Source organism: Lycorma delicatula, chromosome 12 (assembly GCF_047948215.1).
Source record: "Lycorma delicatula isolate Av1 chromosome 12, ASM4794821v1, whole genome shotgun sequence".
NCBI lineage: Eukaryota > Metazoa > Arthropoda > Insecta > Hemiptera > Fulgoridae > Lycorma > Lycorma delicatula.
Window position 1 is genome coordinate 28,736,546 of NC_134466.1, and position 23,456 is coordinate 28,760,001.

The following is a 23,456-nucleotide window of genomic DNA, read 5'->3' on the forward strand; positions in this document are numbered from 1 at the left end:
GGGAAATGTGGAAAGGAGTACTAATTAATGAAGATTACTAAGTATGAATAATTTGGTAATAAATAAGTTCTTTCGTTCTAGTAACTAATCAGAAAGTTTAGTAAAGTAAAACGTTGTCAGAAACCGTTGAGGGAATATTTTGTTCTACTAATAAATTGCAGTAGTTATGGTATCGGGCGCAATATAGACCAGTTAGGTAGGAGATCGGCTGCGAGGTAGTCGGACACGGTTAGCTCTGGCTGCTTGTTGACTATTGTACTATCTACGTAACATTCAACTCGTTAATATTTGTCTACGGAACCTATCAGCACTGGTGTCATCTCATTATGTACTAACTTTTAATATTGCATGTTCTAAATTAGCTCTGTCTTTCATCTTTACTGCCGTCGAATTTATTATTACTTCATAAAATAACAGGTATTTATTTTTGTTTAATAAATGTATTATAATATTTAAAAAAAAACTTAATATTCGTCGTACAGCAGTATTGCCGAAAATAACTATTAAGAATAAATTACACCAACAACTTATGGTATGGTTAATTGATCTCTAAAATATATATTATGTTATGATCTATCCCACTCTCCCAGCAGGGAAATATATATAGTTGAATAGATTGATTAATAAAATTAATTAATTAACAATTATAATTCCAACATATATTTAAAAGTCTAATTATTCTGATCGTATTAGAAAAAATAAACATATATTTATCGAATATAGAAGACTTTGTTATAATAAATTTAGATCATTTAAAAATAATTAAAACTAAAAAATGCTAACGAAATTATTAATAAATAAAATTTTGTTTAAATATTTGATTTAATCAAAACTTAATAATATACGAGTGTATTTAATAATTATTTGATTATTATTTATCAGCAGATTGTAATAGAGTAGAATAACAATTTTTATTTTAACGATCGATATATTATCAAATTTCTATCTTTACAAAGATATCTATACATTTTTAAAGTTTAATAAAATATTTTTAATTAATTAAATATATTCATTCTGAAAAATTAATCTTTATAAGAAGGAAAATAAAAAAAAAATCTAGAATGATAAATGCTATTTTCCATTGATACTTCTATTAACTTCTACAATTACATTTTATTACTGTAATTTTTTTAAAGAAAAACAAGGTACTTACATATCGACCAATAAATTGCAAATTTTTGGCTTATTGTTAATATCACCCGATATAACACCATTATATTACCATTTATATTTATTTGTTTTATAAATATAATTTAACAAAATGTAACCTACGCTTCGCTCGCTAACCTTGACTAATTAACACAGTAATGTTTTGAGTATTTAAATAATAAATTCAGTAATTATTCCAATTTTTTTTTTTAACCTCCGGATCCGCAGTCAATAATTGAGATGAATGTTTTGTAGCGTGTGTGAAAAATGCCATGCCCGACCGGGATTCGAACCCAGGACCTCCGGATGAAAAGCCGAGACGCTACCACTCGCGCTACGGAGGCAGGCCAGTTTTTTATTATTTAAATAATCAAAACAATACTGTTAATTAGTCGACGTTAGCGAACGTAGATTACATTTAGTTAATTTATATCTACAATTATAAGCAGCAAACTTTTAGGTTTTTTTTTAATATCACCCGATAAAACCATTTATAGTTATTTATTTTATAAATATATTTTAACCAAACTTAACCTGCGTTCGCTTCGCTCGCTAACCTTGACTAATTAACACAGTAATGTTTTCAGTATTTAAATACTAAATTCAGTAATTATTGCAATTATCAATACTTCCTTGTACGAAGTAAAAGAAGTATTGTGATCGCGAAAAATTTCGGTTTTCAGATTTCAACGGAAATATCCATTTTGACCATCCCTGAATCCATTTTGACTAGTTTCGGCGTGACGTCTGTACGTACGTACGTACGCAAGTACGTATCAGGCATAACTCAAAAACGATTAGCCGTAGGATGTTGAAATTTTGGATTCGTAACATCTAGTTGTATACCTTCCCTTTTGATTGCAATCGACCGAACCAAAAGTCCAAAATCCAAATGTTTTTGGATTTTTCTTAACTGCAGTAATAAGCCCTAATTGAGAGCTTTTAAGCGATACATTATAAGTGGTACTTATTTTAATTGGTTTCAGAGTTATAGCCAAATGAAATTTTAACTAATGAAATATTTGGATTTTACAAGGGGAAGCCACATCGATTCGAATCGGACTTCATCTCATTTTTTTTTATTTAAATATATTGATTTATTAATAATTATTAACCTCTGATTCTAAAAAAAATGTACGATAATTAATAATTCAATAATAATAATAGAAAAAAAGAATATGAAAAAATATCAGAAGTTATGATTAATAAAATATAATTTTACGTACTTTTTATTCTAAAAAAAAATGTATATATGTAATTTAATAGGCGTACAAGTAAGTGATGTGGTCCCACATCAGATTTTTTATTACTTAAATAACCAAAAACACTATTGTAAATTATTTGAGGTTAGCAGGCGAAGCGAGCGTAGATTAAGTTTGGTTAATTAATATCTATAATTATAAGCAATAATGCTTATATTTTTATTATGTAAAATATGTCAATGATCCAGTAACTTTGAATTATTTTCAAACTTACGGGTTCATTATGGTTATAGTCGACGGACTAATACGTAAGTACCAAAAACAAAATAAAAATTTATTTTTTAATTATGTATTTTTTACTCGCACTACTTTACGCCTATATTAAACAACTGAAAAAAGTTCTATATATGTCTTATTTACAGTATCATAGACTTTTCGGGTTTTTTTAACAAATAGATATTCAGTCAAAAAGAACTTTTAAATAAACTGTTTTTTTAAGCTGAATAAGAAAATATTTATATTAATATCAATCATAATTATTACTTAATAAATTGGTATCTAAAAATAAAAAACTCTTGTGAAATTCTACGCAAGAAGACCGACATTTCGTTAATTTAATTTGGTTTTAATATTTTTTTTTTTTTTTTTTTAATTTGTTTAAATATCACTAATAATAATAATAATAGATACCGCAGTTAAAAAAACGTAACTATTCCAACTTGCAGCATCACCGTGAACCACGCTTCTACTTGCCCCGCTTAAATTTTTTCGATTTAAATTTAGCGTAACTCAAGTAATCTTCATCAAATTTTCACATTTATAACTTTAAATACACTACTAATGTATATTTAAATTTCAATGAAATTAATCTAGTAGTAATCTTTGAAATATTTGAGCCACAACCTTTTTATACATAGACCTATAATTATAAGAAAACCACAACTTAAGTGAATGGTATTTCGTAATCTTCATACCTCAAAACGTAAAGAAAATTCATTTTCATCCCCCTCCCCAAATACACCATGTGACCGAAAGTAATACCATATTTTTCTTCAAAAAATCTGTAAAAAGAATTCCATTAAACTACCCAATTAACTGATACGGAAAGGAAACAGTACTGTAATGTAATCATTATTAATAGAATGCATTATTTTATTTATTATAAACAACTAATCTTGTCAAAATGTATCGGCAGTTAAATAATTATTGTAATTATTTAACCTAACCAACGATTTTTTGGTCATTATGTAGGGATATTATTTTCTGTGTATTTGGTTATTTCGACTTTTTTTCTTTGCATAGTCTTAAGTCTATCTGGGCTATAAGAAAGATGGGTGTTTTAATTTATTTACTTTAAGTCATCCTTCTTGGTGGCTTTTCTTTTTGTTTTGGTGTGTTTTTTTTTAATAAAATACAGATGTTTTAGCTGTTAAATATAATTCAAAGAAATTTGGTCGTTGTGTTTGACAGCGGCCATCTTGCATTGATCTGATTGGTTTTCCTTTGTTTACATTTCCAAATTAAAAATCTACAAATTAAAAATAGATAGATAGATTTATTAAAAATAAATGAAAACAATCTTTGATGCGTTATATATCGTGTAAAATTTGAGCTCCATCGGTGCAGAACATTTTGAGTTTTTGAAGCGTACACAAATGAACTTAACATTTTTATATATATAGATTACCAATTCACCCGTGATGTAACGGCTTTTATTTTACATATATTTTTACTTATACGAAGTAAAGTAAGTATTGTGATCGCAAAAAATTTATATTTTCAAATTTTCGTTGAAATCTGGAAACCATTTCTGAATCCATTTTGACTAGCATGTACGTACGTATTTATCTCGCATAATTTAAAAAACGATTAGCCGTAGAATGTTGAAATTTCGGATTTAGGATTGTTGTAACATCTTATTTTCCACCTCCCCTTTTGATTGCAAACAACTGGACCAAAAGTGTCCAAAAAAGCCCAAATTCTTAACTGCAGTAATAAACCCTCATTGAAAGCTTTCGACGATACATCATAAGTGGTACTTATTTTTATTGGTTCCACAGTTATAGCCAAATAACATTTTAATTAATGAAATATTTCGATCTTACAAGAAGAAGGCACATCCCACATTATTACAAAGTATAATAATAACAATAAAATAAATATCTGTAGTACTAATAATTTTGTATTATATTATATTTTTTCCCACTTTTTGAAGAAAAATATAGTATTACTTTCGGTCGCACGGTGGGATTGGGAGATGAAAGTGAATTCTCTTTACGTTTTACAAGTTATGTATAACACTTGTGGATCGAAAATCTCCAAACCTCTTATTCAATTTCATTGCAATTTAGATATCCTGCAGTAGTGTATTCTGAGGTTGTGCATGTGAAAATTTGATTAAAATTGGTTGAGTCGTTCCTGAGTTACGCTTGATTTAAGGTCGACTACATCAAACATAAGTTCAATTTGAGGTATTTTTTCGGTAATATGCTGGGAATGGCGGGTGAAAATGAATTTTCCTTACGTTTTAAGAAAAGGGGATTACGAAAATACCATTTAATTCATTTCTATTTCATAAATTGAATTCATAAATTTCAATTTAATTCATAAAATTCATTCATGTATAAAATTTTATACCTCGAAAATTTCCAAAATTGTTAGATCAACTTCATTGACATTTAGGTGCACTGTATTACTGTATCACCTGTGTGTATAACCTCTATTTCAGGTTATGTTGACTTTCTATTGGTGTATTTTCCATACGCGCTTATGAGTCATATGGTAAACGAGTTTAAAATTGATGCTTATGTGTAGGTCTAATCGTTAATCGAACGTGTACATTGTACTCTAAAAATTAGTGCATTTCTGACTGCGAAATAGTGAGGGCGTCGGAAACGAAAAGTCAGTCTTCTTGCGCAGAAGAATACCCCTGATATAGAGCATTTTATATAATCTATGAATTTTTTTAGTGTATTTTAGGTAGATTTTTATTGTAATGGGTACCATGATTCGACTTCCGGAAAATTTCGACATATCTTCTTGTTTCACATCTCTCAGACCCCAAAACCACTGTCAGTTCAAAAGTTTATATAAATATTATATATATATATATATATACAGTTATATATGTGTGTGTGTGTGTGTGTGTGTGTGTGTGAATTTCACTTTCTTGTGGACACGATAACTGCCTTAATTTTGCGCTAATCACTTTCAAATTGATACATAATATATAACGATCCAAAATCTCGGTCGAGTTCGTTAATGGGCAAAATCGGGGACCATGGAGATGGAAATAGGAGGGCTTTTCGAAAAAAACAAAATATCGCAAAAACTTTCCTATTAAATAAAATATCGGATTCGTTTAAAGTTCCTACTATTCTTTGGATAAGGGCAAAAAACTTATTTTAGTAAAGTTTTTTAATATCACCAACCATTGGCCCAGGGGGTGGAAAAACGGAGTTTCGAAGACAAAAAAAAAATCATACCTCCCTTAATAGGCACAGAATCGAATCTGTTTAAAGTAGTCGTCAGTCCTCTAAACATTACCTAAAACTTTTGTCTGAAACAATTTTTGATATGATCAACCCTTACGGCAAGGGATGATCAAAATTTGCTGGAATTGTAAGATGAGGCTTGTCGTATGCTAAACCCGTGAAAATTTTTATCACATGCAGCCATTGTCGTATTGAGTAAATTTGAAGTTTTTGTTAACTAGAAGGTAGAAATGTTTTTTATCTTCTACTTAGCGCCGGTGAAATCTACCTCCGCCCTCCGGCATGCAGAAAGGGATTTTTCTTTATGTAATCTGCCTTTATCGGATTTTTTTCGTTTTATTTTTAATCATTTCTATCTTTATTATTTTTGTTGTATTAATATAATTATTATTGTAATAGTAGTTTTATTTGTGAATTTAAAAAAAATTAATATTTTTTTTTATATTGCATTTTTTTTTTGTTTTAATTTTTTCCTGTTTACACATTTCAGTAATTGCACGCACGCAATCTATCACGCGAACAATATATATATATATTTTTTTTATATGCATGATGATTCGATCCACAGTGTAATATCTTATTGTCTGGTGTTGGTTTATTTACTCGTATGTATTTTAATTTTTTATTTTAATTTCTAAAAAGAAATCTGATGTGGACACCCCATCATTTCCTTGTTCGTCTATTACATTATATATACACATTTTTGTAGAATGAAAAGTACATAATATTTTATTTTATAATTAACTTCTGATATTTTTTTCATTTTTTTATTTTTATTTTTTTATTGATATTGAAATATTATTAATCGTAAAACTTTTTTTTACGATCACAGATTAATAATTATTAATAAATCAATATATTTAAATTTAAAAAAAAGTTAAAAAAAAGGAGATGAAGTTGGATTTGCACCGATGTGCCTTCCCCTGGTAAGATCCAGGCATTTTATTAATTAAAGTTTTATTTGGCTATAACTCTGGAACCAATGAAAATAAGTACCACTTATGATAAATCGTTGAAAAGCTCTCGACGAGAGCTTATTACTGCAGTAAAGAAAAAGTTCAAAATCCAATTTGTTTTTTGGATTTTGGGCTTTTTTTGGACACTTTTGGTCCAGTTGATTCCATTCAAAAGGAGGAGGTGCACATCTAGAGTTAAAACAATCCTAAATCCTACGACTAATCCTTTTTGAGTTATGCGAAATAGTACATATTAGTTTCGGCGTTTTTGACTTACGCCGAAGCTACTGAAAATGGATTCAGTTATGGTCAAAATGGATATTTCCGTTGAAAACTGAAATTTTTCGCGATCACAATGCTTCCTTTACTTCATACCAGGAAGTAAAAAGAAAGAATAAAACAAATCTTTCTCTTATTTTAACATTCCATTTTAATTGCTTATTGAATGATTAATATATTTTACTCAAAACTTAAAATATTAAAACTATTTTTTTTTTTTATATATATTATTAGAATTGTCATTTATATGTCATAATTACGATGACACTCATAACCTTTTGTTCTTGTGCTAACACACGTATTTTTTTTGACGTAAAAATAATAAAGCGGTTTACTGGATTTTTTTTATATGGTCATCGACTTCTAAGGTCATCATCAGCACTCTCACATTATTTAAAAAAAGGAATTAAATCGCCAGCAGGATCAACAGATGTAAGGGTGTATAAGAGCCCTTACATTTTAATAAAACTCAAAAATAAACCTAACATGACACATTTAAACAAAACGCACACATAAAAAGCTTACAGGGTGTAAAGGGCTCTGACATTTACATAAAAATAAAACATTAAACACACAGTAAAATAAAATATTAAAAATTTTGAATAACATCATACAATTTGAGAACTCTATGTTCGGGTGTAAAGTCCCTTCATGTAGAGGATTCTCGTTCTAACATAACACTTACCGACTTCGTCGAAGGTTTGGTATAAATGCGTTAGTAATTTGCTGGCATGAGGTAAACAATTATTTTTCCTAATTTTTTGCCATTTTCTAAATCAGCAGCAATATTATTTCTTAGTTCATATCTCTTTCTGAGCTCCTCATATACTGTACACTCTTCGAGTGGGTGATTCACATAACTGGTTTATCATACACCCTGCACATCGATCTTCTTCGCCGTTTAAAAAATATGAATCTGTCATTCCCTTGTGACCGATTTTGAGTTTGGACACCGCCACTTATTCCTGGGGAATAAGTTTCGCGTCGCTCTTCCAATTGTATGGAATAATTTTAATGGAATTTAATTTTGTGTTTAATTTTCTCCAGTCATTAATCCACGCGGTTCTGATTGTAATGGATAGACGATTTTTAACGTCTCTCACTCGAATAGAAATCGTTTTCACATTTTCACAGATTATTGCCACTCCGGCAGCTTTGTCTGCGCTTTCATTTCCTGAGATACCAGTATGCTGTGAATTCCATACAAATAATATTTCGATGATCTATTCGGTATAATGCATATAGAATGGACGAGAGTTTAGCGATAACGATATCCTCAAATGTTCTTGTTCCGATTATCAGTTAATGCGCTTAAAGAATCGGAACTTATAAATCACTCTCTCTTCGCAGAAATGTTCTGTGTAGAGAAGAGCAATGAGTTCTACCATGTAAACACTTGCCAATAACACTTGCCATCTGCAAATATTTACACGATTGTGCTTCTCCATCTATGTATATAGAACATCCAACATGCTGTTAACTTTTAGAACCATCAGTAAAGATTTTTATATATCCCTCGTAGTTATTAATGATTGTCGAAAATTCCTGTTTATGATCACTGCTGTTTTCTCTTTTATTTTTCCATGAATCGAATTTAATAAAGTTATTAATACATGGAAAAAACAAATTTATCAATTTAAAATAATAATTAGTAATATATATTGCGATATTTTTGTTAATTTAAATAAATAAAAACTTATTTTTTTTTTAGTTTTTATACGGATGAAGTTTATTCATGATAAAAACAGGTTTAACTAATTAACGTGCTTTTTCCTGTTCGTCAATTTAAAATATAAAATATTTTAAACAAATAACATAAATGTAAAATATTAATTATGATAGATGTATGAATTTTAACGTACTCGTATATCACTATTAAGTGATAAATGAAAATAATTTTTTGTTACATAATGGGGTCGAATGTACATGTAGACATTTACATTAAGAATTTTTTTCTTTTTAATCATTAAAACCACAAGCAGCTGTGACTACTAGGGCTTCACTATATGCCATAATATTTATTATTATTCTAATACATAAAAAGTACTCGAGATAAAAAATTACAATAAAACTGTAAACCGTACGGTAACAGTCTCGAAGATATTTCTTCTTTTTTTATTGTAAGCCCCCTCCTGGTACCGGTATTGAGTTGTCCCGCGAGGTCCTTTCAACACCATTGGAACGCATCGACCACCTCTTCTGGACAGCCAATGCGCCTTCCGCTGAAAAGGCTATCCTCCACGGCTCTATACTATCCGCAACAGACGAGTGTTACACTCGCCTACTGCTATCGCGACCCGCACATACCTTGAGGATCCTTCATGTCATCATCGGGGAGTTCCGACCTATCCATTTTTGCGTGTGGGCGGATCAAAACACCCTACACATGAGAAATATCAATACCTGTAAGAAACAATACCTAATGGTGGTCCCGGAGGTTAAAAAAAAAATATTCCTTCTGCTCAAAAAACAAATTTTCTGTAATATAAATAAAACTGTTTTTAATAAAATTAAACTGATATCAAAAAAGGTAAGATACTGTATTTCTGTTATCAAAATCTGTTATTAATTTAAAATTTAAAAAAAAATATATATATGTTAAATAAAACTCGAAACTACCAGTTAATGATGTTAAAGAACAATTTAGATTCGGAGTAATAGTACAAGGTGAAAAGATAAAGATGCTACAATTTGCTGATGATATAGTAATTCTAGCTGAGAATAAAAAGGATTTAGAAGAAACAATGAAAGGCATGGATGAAGTCCTACGCAAGAACTATCGCATGAAAATAAACAAGAACAAAACAAAAGTAATGAAATGTAGTAGAAATAACAAAGATGGACCACTGAATGTGAAAATAGGAGGAGAAAAGATTACGGAGGTAGAAGAATTTTGTTATTTGGGAAGTAGAATTACTAAAAATGGACGAAGCAGGAGCGATATCAAATGCCGAATAGCACAAGCTAAACGAGCCTTCAGTAAGAAATATAATTTGTTTACATCAAAAATTAATTTAAATGTCAGGAAAAGATTTTTGAAAGTGTATGTTTGGAGTGTCGCTTTATATGGAAGTGAAACTTGGACGATCGGAGTATCTGAGAAGAAAAGATTAGAAGCTTTTGAAATGCGGTGCTATAGGAGAATGTTAAAAATCAGATGGGTGGATAAAGTGACAAATGAAGAGGTATGGCGGCAAATAGATGAAGAAAGAAGCATTTGGAAAAATATAGTTAAAAGAAGAGACAGACTTATAGGCCACATACTAAGGCATCCTGGAATAGTCTCTTTAATATTGGAAGGACAGGTAGAAGGAAAAAATTGTGCAGGCAGGCAACGTTTGGAATATGTAAAACAAATTGTTAGGGATGTAGGATGTAGAGGGTATACTGAAATGAAACGACTAACACTAGATAGGGAATCTTGGAGAGCTGCATCAAAACAGTCAAATCACTGAAGACAAAAATAAAATAAAAATATATATATATATATATATATATATGTTAAATAAAACTCTTACCAGCCCGACTTCATTTTTATGTAATACACATCACATTTACTTAAGTAATACAATTGTTATGATTATTTGTTGTTTAATAAATGAAATCGGGCCGGTAAAAGTATTATTTAACATGTATTTTTTTTTTTTCATTCTTAATTAATAACAGATTTTGATAATAGAAATGTAAATGAATTACTTATTTTGATATCAGTATCATTTTGTTAAAAACAATTTTATTTATATTACAGAAATTTTTTTAGCGAAAGTAATGATATATGCCAGACTCTTACCGTACAATTTACAATTCAATTGTAATTTTTTTTGGTATCACTGCGTTTTGTTTGATTATTCTTTTATTTTTTTTTTTTTATAAATTACTGATTATTATCTTATGGATTTATTATTAAAATTTAATGCCTTTCTAGAACAAGTATACATTTTTTTTTAATTTCTCGGCCAATTTTTTTGTTGATAGTCATATCATTCGCTTCATACCATATTGTTCCTTTTTTAATAAAACTAGTATAATGACCTTCACGTGTCGAAGATTCGTGATGTAATGTTGCACTTATTACTTCATAAGTGTAAGCTTCGATTTTTATCGTATCCGTGGACATACCTTTTACTTCCTTGTACGAAGTAAGGAAGTATTGTAAATCGCGAAAAATTTCGGTTTCCAGATTTCAACGAAAATATCCATTTTGGCTAGTTTCAGCTTGACGTCTGTACGTAAGTATGTATTTCGCTTAACTCAAAAACGAATAACAGTAGGATGAAATTTTGAAAGCGGTTGAAATTTTGGATTTAGGACTGTTGTAACATCTAGTTGTGCACCTCCCCTTTTGATTGCAATCGGCTGAACCAAAAGTGTCCAAAAAAGCCTAAAATTCAAAAACATTTGGATTTTCAACGATATATCATAAGTGGTACTTATTTTCATTGGTTCCAGAGTTATAGCCAAATAAAATTTTAATTTATGAAATATTCGGATCTTACAAGGGGAAGGTACATCGGTTCGAATTCGACTTCATTTCCCTTTTTTAACTTTTTTTTTTTTATTTAAATATATTGATTTATTAATAATTTATTAACCTCTGATTGTAAAAAAAATTTCGATAAGTAATAATTCAATAATAAAAAAAAAAATGAAAAAATATCAGAAGTTTTTAATGAAATAAAATGTTATGTACTTTTAAAAATGTGTAAATGTAATTTAATAGGCGTACAAGGAAGTCGTGTGTTGTCCACATCAGATTTTTATATATTACTATTAAATTAACTTTTTCTTACTTTTTTTTTATTTCTCCATCAATTAATACTAATTATAGAATAAAAATTTTACCAATCGAATTTATTTCTGTTTTATGTAATAAATGTTTGTTGCCACATTTGCATTTTTTTTCTTTTAGTAGCTATAATACTACTGCTCTTGTAAACTAATACTTTTATTTGTTTTTAATGAAGTAATGGGAATTAAAATAATTGTTTCATCTTCAGTACTTTCATTTACACAACAGCATTTACTATCACAATAGGCTGTAGTATATTTTCTTTTAAATTTTATTATTTCAAATACATTATCTAGTTTTTGTACGCTACCTAGTACTATCAAGTACTGCTACCTAGCGGTACGTAAACCCACCTTTTTGAGGAAAAGTGACATATTCGAGTCCCGCGGTTCATCAACTGGAAGAAAAAAAACGTTTTCTAACAAAATTCGATGTATTTTTTGAAAGTATTCTTTAGTACAAATCTAATTGAACTGAAATATAATGTCTTAATACTTATTTTCATATTTTTCCCCCATTTCACTTTTAGGTTAGGTCATGTTTAGAACTTTAAACATAGTTCATTAACTTCACCGTGCCGTCCAATTCTGCGGATTCTTACCGGCGAACATTTTGATAACAAGCAACAATATTAAATATTTAAAATAGTTTAAATTTCAAAGTGACGTACAGGAAAAAGTGCTAACTTTTTTAGGAATAAATTTCATCCGTATAAAAAAAAACCTGTTTTCATTTATTTAAATTAGCAAAAATATCGTAATATATATAACGAATTGTTATTTTAAATTATTAAACTTTTTTCTCGCTTTTTAATTGTTCTATATGTATTATTAAAAAAAATTACTGTACCTCTTTTCGTTGTAAAACAATTTGTTGTACGCACTGCTTCTACTCAGAATGGGGACGATATATACAAAACGTTCCTGGCTTATCAATAGGAACAAAATTATTAATAATAATGACACCATCCAGATTTCCTTCCGGAGTCAGCCTCCGTGGCGCAAGTGGTAGCTTCTCGGCCTTTCATCCGGAGGTCCCGGGTTTGAGTCTCGGTCAGGCACGGCATTTTCACACGCTATGAAAATTGTCATTTCATCTCATTTTCTGAAACAATATTTAACGGTGGTCCCGAAGGTTAAAAAAAAGATAAAAATGACTTCCTTCCGGGAGGTCCCCGGGTTCGAATCCCGGTCAGGCATGGGAATTTTCATTAGTTAAATAATTTCTACTCTACATTATAATCACCCATAATTTCGTGGTTATATGGCGAATTAATCATTAACAAAAAGAAAAAGAATTAACCAAAACTTTTAGGAAATAAAATATATACGGTTAATAAATTATTATATCTAGAAATACTTTTGAATAAAATCAATTTTAGAAAATAACGATTTAATAAAACTTCCTTTAAAAAGTGTAAAATAATAAATTTTCAATTTAAATTTTGATTTTTTAAAGTCGTTACAAAACTAAATTAGACACCGATTTTATAAAAAAAAATTATAAATTTAAAAAAGTATTTTTTTAATCTTTTCATAGTTCAGTTTAATGATTTTTATCTATCTACTTTTATTCTTATCAAAAATACCATCGATCTTAGAATTTCAGTTTTTATAAATTTTTAACTTTTTTTTCTACCTATAGAAATTTACTAATTTTTATTTATAAATGAAGTGTTATCAGAGTAAGAAAATTTTATTTATCGATAATTCCCTCCATAAACTCTATAATGATAAAAGTTTTATAAATAGTATTTTAGAACCTTCATACTTTAAATTTGTGTAATTTTAAATTAAATATTATCAAATATTTTTTATAATTATTTGTATTTAAAGAGATTAAAATTAGTATAATTTGAGATGTTTCAATTTCATTTTAATATTTCTTATGATATTGATGGATTCTTACTATATGCGTTGGATTCAATTCGTCCTTAATTTTTATTTATATTTGATAACACTAATCTACATGAGATGTATTACACAGATAACACTGCCCAACAATGAAAATGTTTCGGGCTCAAAGATAGCTTTTATCCTTATGTATTTCCATCTGCTGAATTCAAAAATCACCATAAAAATGACCAATTAGCTCTTGCTTTGAACATACAATGATATATCATTTTTACCCGATCTACATTTTTAGTTTGGGGGTAATTTTGTTTTTGAAGTTGTCACGCATAGTAAATGACAAAACACAACGTTCTCCAACTGTTTGTAGGTTATAAAGACTATTACTGTTGCTCTGACTGTGAGTTTCATATTGTTTGTGTTGTAATTAGTGCAGAATTTCTGGTTTTCGAGTGCTTTTGAAGTGAAAAATTTGTTAAATAAAAATGCCATGAAAATTTGTAAATTCAGTGAATAATGTTTGTTACATTTGTGGTAAAATAACATTTTCGTCACAGAAACTAAATCTAACCCCTCTTGTGAAGACTGCGTATCAGCATTATTTTGGTACGAAACCCAACATTTTTTTTCACCAAAAGTGTCCAAAAAAGGCCAAAATCCAAAGATTTTGATTTTGGACTTTTACTTAACAGCAGTAATAAGCCCTCAATGAGAGTTTTTCAAATATATATCATAAGTGGTACTTATGTTCATTGGTTCCAGATTTATAACCAAATTAAATTTTAATTTATGAAATATTTGGATCTTAGAAGAGGAAGGCACATCGGTTCGAATCAGACCATCTCCTTCTTTTTTAATTTAAATATATTGATTTATTAATAATTATTATCCTGTAATTGTAAAAAAAAATTGTACTATAAATAATTCAATAATAACAATAAAAAAAAAATAAAAAAATCAGAAGTTATTAATGAAATAAACTTTTAGGTACTTTTCATTTAAAAAATAAGATCTGTATATGTAATTTAATACACATCAGATTCACATTCACATCATATTTTTTAATGACATAAAAAAAATAAATAAACAATTAATTTATCTGACGTAAATGATATAATGCACTTTATAAAATATTTAAGCCGTTTTTAATTTCGTCACTGGAATTATTTGTCTTAAGGTCATCAGACCAACTTATTCCACTTTTCATTTAATTTTATTATCTTTTCTTTTAAAATTATTATTTTTTTTGTTTAAGAATAATAAACAGGAAAAAAGTATAATTAAAAAATAATAACAATAAATTTTTGTAACGTTATTTTATTACAGAAACGCAATATCTGAATAATATTTAACAATAACATCTTACAAAGAATGTAACAAACTTTCAGTACATATTCTACTGGTAAAAATATCATATAAACATGGCTTCGGTAATTCTTCGTTAACCAGTGTTGCTGGTGGTGAAAAATTTCGTTCTGATATCTGCGCGTTAGATAAAATAAATCAACTGTAGTTCTTGGGACTCAAATTATGGGGTGAATTTAGTGATTTTATATGAAATCTGACTTGTATAACTGAAAAAAAATCGGATGTGGACACCACATAACTTCCTTGTACGCCTATTAAATTACATTTAACATTTTTAAAAGTACATAAAATTTTATTTCACTAATAACTTTTGATTTTTTTCATATTTTTTTATAATTTTATTGTTATTATTGAATTATTATTTATTGTAACATTTTTTTCTTTACAGTCACAGTTTAATATTTATTAATAGGTCAATATATTTAAATTAAAAAAAAGGTTAAAAAAACGGAAAATGAAGTCGAATTCGAATCGATGTGCCTTCCCCTTGTAAGATCGAAATATTTCAATAATTAAATTTTTTTTGGCTGTAACTCTGGAACCAATAAGTACCACTTGTGACATATCGTTGAAAGGTCTCAATGAGGACGTATTGCTGCAGTTAAGAAAAATACCAAAAACCAAAGAATTTGGATTTTGGGCTTTTTGGACACTTTTGGTCATGTCGATTACAATCAAAAGGGAAAGTTCACAACTAGATGCTACAACAGCCTTAAAACCAAAATTTCAACATCCTACGGCTAATCGTTTTTTAGTTATGAGATACATATGTACGTACGTATATACAGACGTCACGCTGAAACTAGTCAAAATGGATTTAGGGATGGTCTAAATGTATACTTCAATAAAAAATTTTTCGCTGTCACAATACTTTCTTTACTTCGTACAAGGAAGTAAAAAAGGTTCCTGTGTGTATTTTTTTAGTTTTCATGAAATCTGGGGTAAAAGACAATAGATTGGGGTCGAAAAACACTGTAACCATAATAATAATATAAATCTACCAAGTTTTTTATATGTTTTGTTTTTAATAAAGTTCAAATTTTTTATCTTTGTACTTAGTTTCAGTGGACTTCACTCATACCATTTTACTCGGAATAAAATTTTCTACTAATTTTGTTTATTACACCGAACATAAAATAGTGTGTTTTCGACCCCAAACCTTTATCCTTTACCCAAGAATTCTCGAAAACCACAAAAAATACAAGTAGAGATTATTTTTTTTCTTTTTTTTTCAGGTCATATTGTATATAAAACCTTAAAATTTATTCCTAAACTAGCAGACCCGACAATGTTTCGCTATTGCTAGATTTGAATATATGTATAGATTAAATAAACACAATTGAAAGTTTGATAAAACATTAACAAAATGAACATTACGGTACTCAAAATGTAATCTTTCCCTTTCTCCCTTTCTCTTCCCCCTTTCCTTTTCCCCCATTTTCCTTATTCATTTTTACGATATCCCCTTTTCCTTTCCCAATTTCCCCCCTTTCCTTCCATTTTACCTATTCTTATTTCCCCCTTTTCCCTTTTCCCCATTTCTTTTTTCTCCTTTACGTTTCCATTTCCTTTTCCCCTTTTCCAATTTCCCCTTATTCTTTTTTTTTCTACTTCCCTTTTACCTTTTTGATTTTTCCCTTTTCCAATGTTTCTCCCTTTATCCCTGCGCGTAAATCGTTCCAGTAATTTTTTAGTCTATAGCGGACACACATATCGGAAACATTGAAATGGAATCGTAAAATATTTAGTGTAGCGTGTGTTGCTTTTACGTTCAACAGATAGCGCTGTTTTTTCAAAAACAGCATGTTTTTACCTGTCACAGGTGTGATATCTTGGTAGGTATATAAAAAATACGCGCGTATTCGAATGCAACGTTGTGTCAAAATTTCAAAGCAATCGGTGAAGAACATTTGGAGTTTAAGATTTTGAACAGACGAACATTTACATTTTTATTTATATAGATATGGCTTCAAGAATTACTGTTTGGCTTAGATTTCTTTGCAGTTAATTTTTTTCCTCAATCTTTATTACATTTAAAAAAACATCCCACCCCACCGTATTTTCAGCATGAATGAATTTCAATTAGATTTTGTATACTTAGAAATTTGAATTGTTACTTTTTAAAATTGTTTAGTTTCTTTCTTTCATTTCTCTCCAAAAAAAGGGGAAAGATTTCATTATTATCTTGAAAAAATGTGAAAATAATTGACCTATAAATTCTGAACCTTTCAAGATTCCATCTGAAATAGATTCAAAATTAGATAGGGGTTGCAACACTTTTAGACTACCTTCTAAGTTTTAAAAATTAGAATTAAATGTTTTATTATGCAGATCCATTTATTACTATTTAGGCTTCGTAAAATAATTTTCTTACCTATAAATTAACAATTACGTATTTCGAATTCGTACTTAGATTTTTTAACTAATATTATTTATTTTAAAATATTTTATTGACGTAAAGAAAAATATCCCTAACTAGTAAAACTTGTTTATATCAAGAATAAACGTGATCGTAAAAAAATTTACTTTTTTAACAAAAATAAAAATAGGAGTACGGTAATTAAAAGCCAGAAATACCAGTATTCTAATTTAAAAATAATTTATCATTATTTTTAGCTCTTGATTTTTTAAATTATTTAATTTTTTATCACTTTATAATTACCATTTTTTTTTTATTTAAGATCAACTATAAATTGTTATTATTCTTTCATATTTCTTCGGATTCACTGTTTTTTAATTTTTTTTTTCAGATAAACCTTCACGAAAATGGCTTCAGCAATGGTACAACTAATAAAATGGAACTACCAGCAGATTTTAAATGAAACTTCAGCGGGTATGTTTTGATGTTTATTCCGTAATTATTATTTATTATTCTGTAATTATTTCCCGGCTAAAAAGACTATAACACATATAAAATATGTTATGTTTTCTTCATAAAATTAAAAGGATTCTCTTTGCCCTTTAAATCATCTATTAATTAATGATCCTGCTGAAATTATTGAATCATTCATCGTTATCCTCTTCAAATCTGACAAAACAATTATAATTATAATTACAGTTAGTATTTATATAAAAGTATAATTATTTAAAACGACTAGAAAATTCTACGTTAGCATTTCAACAATTTATTTACTGGATGAATTATTAATTATAAATTAGAACAAAATTATTGCATTTTGCTTTTAAGATAGAGGTAAATTTAGAAATCGCATGGATAATGTTCCCGTTTACAATAACGAGAAATATTTCTATTGTCCATAAGTAGGGAGTGACTAAATATATTTAGATGAAAAATTCTCGTGAGGCGTTCAAATTAATGTTGTTTGCAACAAAATCATACTGTATGGGGTTTTTTTTTTTTACTTTCCCGGTGAATATAACCAAGGTAGAAATGACCTACAATTATTAAAAAAAAATTGTTACCAATCACTATTTAATAAAAATCTCATGTGGACACCACATAACTTGCTTGTACGCCTAATTTTTTAAATTACATATACACATTTTTTTTTTTTAATGAAAAGTACATAAAATTTTATTTCATTAACTTCTGATACATTTTCATATCTTTTTTTTATTTTTATTATTGAATTTATTGTAATTTTTTTACAATCAAAGGTTAATAATTATTAATAAATGAATATATTTAAATTAAAATAAAAAAAAGGAAATGAAGTCGGATTCGAACCGATTTGCCTTCCCCTTCTAAGATTAAAATATTTCATTAATTAAAATTTAATTTGTCTATAGGCTAACTCTGGAACCAATGAAAATAAGTACTACTTATTATTTATAGTTGAAAAGCACTCAATTAGATCTTATTTCTGCAATTAAGGAAAAGTGCAAAATTCAAATGTTTTGAATTTTGGGCTTTTTTTGGATACTTTTGGTCCAGTCGATTGAAACAAAAGGGATGGTGTACAACTAGATGTTACGAGTCCTAAATCCAAAGTTTTTACATTCTACGGTTAAATCGTTTTTGAGTTATGCCAAATACATACGTACATACTTACAGACATCACGCCAAAACTAGTCAAAATGGATTCAGGGATGGTAAAAATGGATATTTCCGTTAAATCCGAAAACCGACATTTTTCGCGATTACAATACTTCCTTTACTTCGTACAAGGAAGTAAAAAGAACTTTGACATCGAAAAAATAAAATATCTATAATGATAGTAACAGTTTTTTAAAAAATATTTTAAAGATTTATCTGCACTATTTACAAGGTTTTTATCTATAGTTATTTCGCTCTAATTAGACTTTTTAAAAACTGTCGAGGCACATGAGAATAGAAAATTTCCGACAGCAAATTTTAATTTGTTGGCCGACCAAAAAACAATTATTTTACAAATTAAATTTACTTTATAAAAATCGGCTGTATTTTATAACAATTATGTAAAATTTATAACTTTTGAAAAATAGTTAAGTAAATAAATTTGAATTAAATATACAAAGAAACTAAGTATACTGTTAAAATAAAAGTAATTCGCTTTATTACAGAATGATATTTTTGTTCTGAAAATGAGTCTCTATAAAAATCCTTAACAGTTGAAAATCTGTATTATATTGAGACATCAAACGAGTCTCATAGCCCACTTGCACTTATAACTTAAGGCCCAGAATCGATCTCATAGTAGTCAATCTGTCATATCGTGTATATTACTAGCCGATCGGTGCTGGCTTCGCTCGCCCGACTTTCCAGTCAGGGGGCTCGTGGGAGCCGACCCAGGTGCTCGCTGGGGATACTAGGCCTACCCCAGAGCTACAGAAATCGCTTTTCTCACCGTTCTCGTCTAGCCAGAGGGCTCCACCCGCTGAACTACCTCGTGTTCGTTATCTTCACGGTTGTGAGAATAATACTGATATATAAATAAATGATAAATAACAATTACAGTATTCAGATTTTACGGAAATCTGAAAAATAAACTAAATTACAAAAGACAGAATAGTAGTAACTATGGGAACAAAAGTACATACACCTTTGACGATGAAAAATTCATAACCTATTTCTTTGCCACGGTGGCAGAAATATAACAACGAAGTATAAGGATTAATCTTCTTTTTTTTCTTTAATGAATATCTTTAATTCATAACTTCACTCGTAATAAGGATGCGGCCTCAGTGTATGGCTTAAAATCTTTCCTTGGATAACCCGAATGTATCCCAAGAATTTGAAAGCAATCGGTCGGTTGATTCTCGCGTTATGCGAAAACAAACTTTCTATATATATATATATATATATATATATATATATATATATATATATATATATATATATATATATATATATATATATATATATATATATATATATATATATATATATATAAGATAGACGCGATAGACGTCTAAGACGCGATAAGATGTAGACGCGATTACATTTTGGAAAGAATCCATCAAGGATATCCGATCCATCAAGTTGATATTGTGTACAATATATCAGAGGCATTTTTGATTCAAGTAATACTCATATTTACAAAAAAAAATTCAGAAAACCCTCTTACAAACTTTTGAAACATATTTATTTTAATCACAACTGATTTTCATTATTGTATTTTAATTATTGATTTACTATCTAATTTTATGGGAGCTAAAATCTTAATTTAATGAATATTTAAAAAATGGAGAAAGTGACGGTTTAACAAGTAATTGTTAATTTCTTTGAACTTCATTAGCCTAAAGACTTTCAATATGGTTAAATGACTTTTATATATAAGATCTTAATGAATTTTTAATTTAAAAATAACTTATTTTAATATTATAGAGAGATTCCCTTTACAAAATCGGAAAAGTTAAGCAATTTTTGTCACTTTTTTAATATGAATTGCTTAGAAATTCATCAACATAGGTTTTATAAAAGAAAATATTTCAGTTTTATTTTAAATAAATCGATTAGAAATGAATTGGTACTTTGTCGACTTAAATGAAAATGTATTAATATCTTCCATCCGGTAAGTTGTAAGTTCGAATTTTAATTGAGCATAATATATTTTTAAACGCTACAAAAATTCAGCTGTCATAAAAAATTAAAAAATAAAAATATTTGTAATTTGATTTGTAAATCAATAAATAACAAGGTTCTTTATCGCTAAATAAATAACAAGGACGAACTAATGTACTTTGTTACGTTAAGTATGTTTGTTTATTTTGACGGATAGTTTTTTTTTTTTTTTTTGTTAATCTATTTAATATTTTTGTGAAAAAGGATATATATTTACACCATAAATATAAACGTATGGTTAAGTTAAATGTTTCAGTTTGCTAAATATCGGTCAATACCGCTCATCAATATGAGCGGTAAATAATGACAGTCCATATTTATGCGTTCTGACTTTATGATGAAGCTCAAAAGATAATATTTTTACCCATGAAGGAACAGCGACGGTGTATGCGTTTGGGGGAAGAGGTTTTATGTGTGTGCGCACGCGCGCGCGTTTTACCGTTTTGCTCAGAACCTACTCGACCGATTTCGATGCGGTTTTCTGCATTACATAGGTATTACTTCAGAGCAGATTCTTAGACATGTTTTACGGTTATAGGCCAGCAGGGGGCACTAAAATAGATATATTTCTTCAAAACGGTTTCGTGGGTTTTTAAAATTTTTAATTTTATCAGTTGTTATATCTCAGAAGAAAATGGATATATAAAATAAATATCTAATATATAAATGCGAACTTTTGTGGCGGGTTTTATCTGTCCGTTTGCATCAGCACGCTAGAATCAACCGACCGATTGCTTTCAAATTTTCAGAATATATTTCTGTTATCCCAGGAACGGTTTTAAGCCATAGATCACGGACCTAGCCCCCTTGAGGGTGAAGTTGGTGAAGTTTTCCTCGTCAAAAGCCTTTGTACTTTAGTTACTATACTTATTACTATTCTAGTCTTTTGTAATTAGGTTTCTTTTTCAGAAATTTGTGAAGTCTGTATATTTTAAATGTTGTTTATCAGTAATATTCTCACCAAATGAGGATAACGAACACGCGGGGGACCAGGGGACGGAGCGTTCTGGTTAGACGGGAAGTTTAATAATAATTATGACAATGTTTTAAGATGAATTTTTAATTTAAAAAAAAAAATCGGTGGACAGAAAATATATATATATATATTTTAACTTCTGTGGAATTGTTATGTTTTTTAGATTACAAAATTTTCAGTTTAATATAAGTTTCAGAAAACATTTGCAACATCCTTGACTGTGTACTTTTTAATATCATGCAATTTTTTTAATATGTTTCCTGAGCCAGTTAAAAAATTTGAATAATATTTAATAAGAAATAACCAAGTTTTTAACCAAGGTCACAAGTTTATTACTTATTCGTTTAGTTAATTATGTAAGGACACCTCTGTACTATTATCTGTAAGCCCGCTTAAAATCATTAATTCATGAAAAAAACGAAATTGTAGTACAAGAGAAGAGTTAATTGTAATTATTACAATTCTTACAACTAATACAAAATAACCCTATTGAAATAAAAGATATAAGGATATAAGGTGAAAAACAGTGAGTGCGACACACATACATACGTAAGTTTTTAGTCTAGACCACAATAGAACGCTAAAACATAAATATTCTAAAAAATATTAAAAATAATTATAAAATTTTAAATCACGATTTCCAAAAAAAAATAAAAAATAAAAAAAAAATAAATTCAACTAAAAAAAAAAAGGTATGGAAAAAGAGGTGTAAAAATTGTTAAGTCGTATTTAATAAATAATATAATAAGTGACCGATCAACTTTCAGTTTTAATCCGTTTAAATACCTCTGAATAGTAATTGTCTCTTTAAAAATTAAATGTCCTGTATTAAGAAGAGCTCTATAAATTTTAAATAACCGCATTTAAACGTTTTCTTATCGATGTAAGACAGGTGAGGACTTTTAATTTTTAAATACCTGCTATTTCTTCAACGTCATAATTCATTTAAAAATTAAATCTCTCTCAAAGTTGATTGGTTACATATTATTTTATTTAATTTAAGAGAGAATAATGATGTTTGTTCTTCTTTTTCCATACCTTGTGTTTTTTTTTTTTTTTACTTCATTTATTTCAGTTTTTTTATTTTATTTTTTAATATTATTATTATTATTATTTATTTTACAAATTTTTTTTGGCAGTCATGTTTTTTTAAATTTTTATAACTATTTTTATTATTTATACGTATTATATATATATATATATATATATATATAATATGTATCGTATTTTTCTTCATCGCCTAAATAAATATTAATGAAAATAAAAGTAGCTTAATTAAATATTTTAAAAATTAAGTCAGAGTAAAAATTAAAGTAAAATTCAAAATGAAAAGCAATATTTTTCATTACTTTCATAAAAGTTATATTCTTAAAATATTTTCAAAGTAAT

General features: G+C 28.2%; 1 protein-coding gene across 1 annotated transcript in view; it reads left to right on the plus strand.

Moving 5' to 3' along the window:
• The first annotated feature begins 205 nt into the window (after positions 1-205).
• LOC142333027 (very long chain fatty acid elongase 7-like) overlaps positions 206-23,456 on the plus strand; it is a 58,702-nt gene continuing 35,451 nt past the window's right edge. The window contains exons 1-2 of the mRNA XM_075379800.1: positions 206-417; positions 17,838-17,920. Coding sequence (XP_075235915.1) covers positions 17,854-17,920 — 67 coding nt within the window. The 5' untranslated portion in view covers positions 206-417; positions 17,838-17,853. The remainder of the gene's footprint in view (positions 418-17,837; positions 17,921-23,456) is intronic.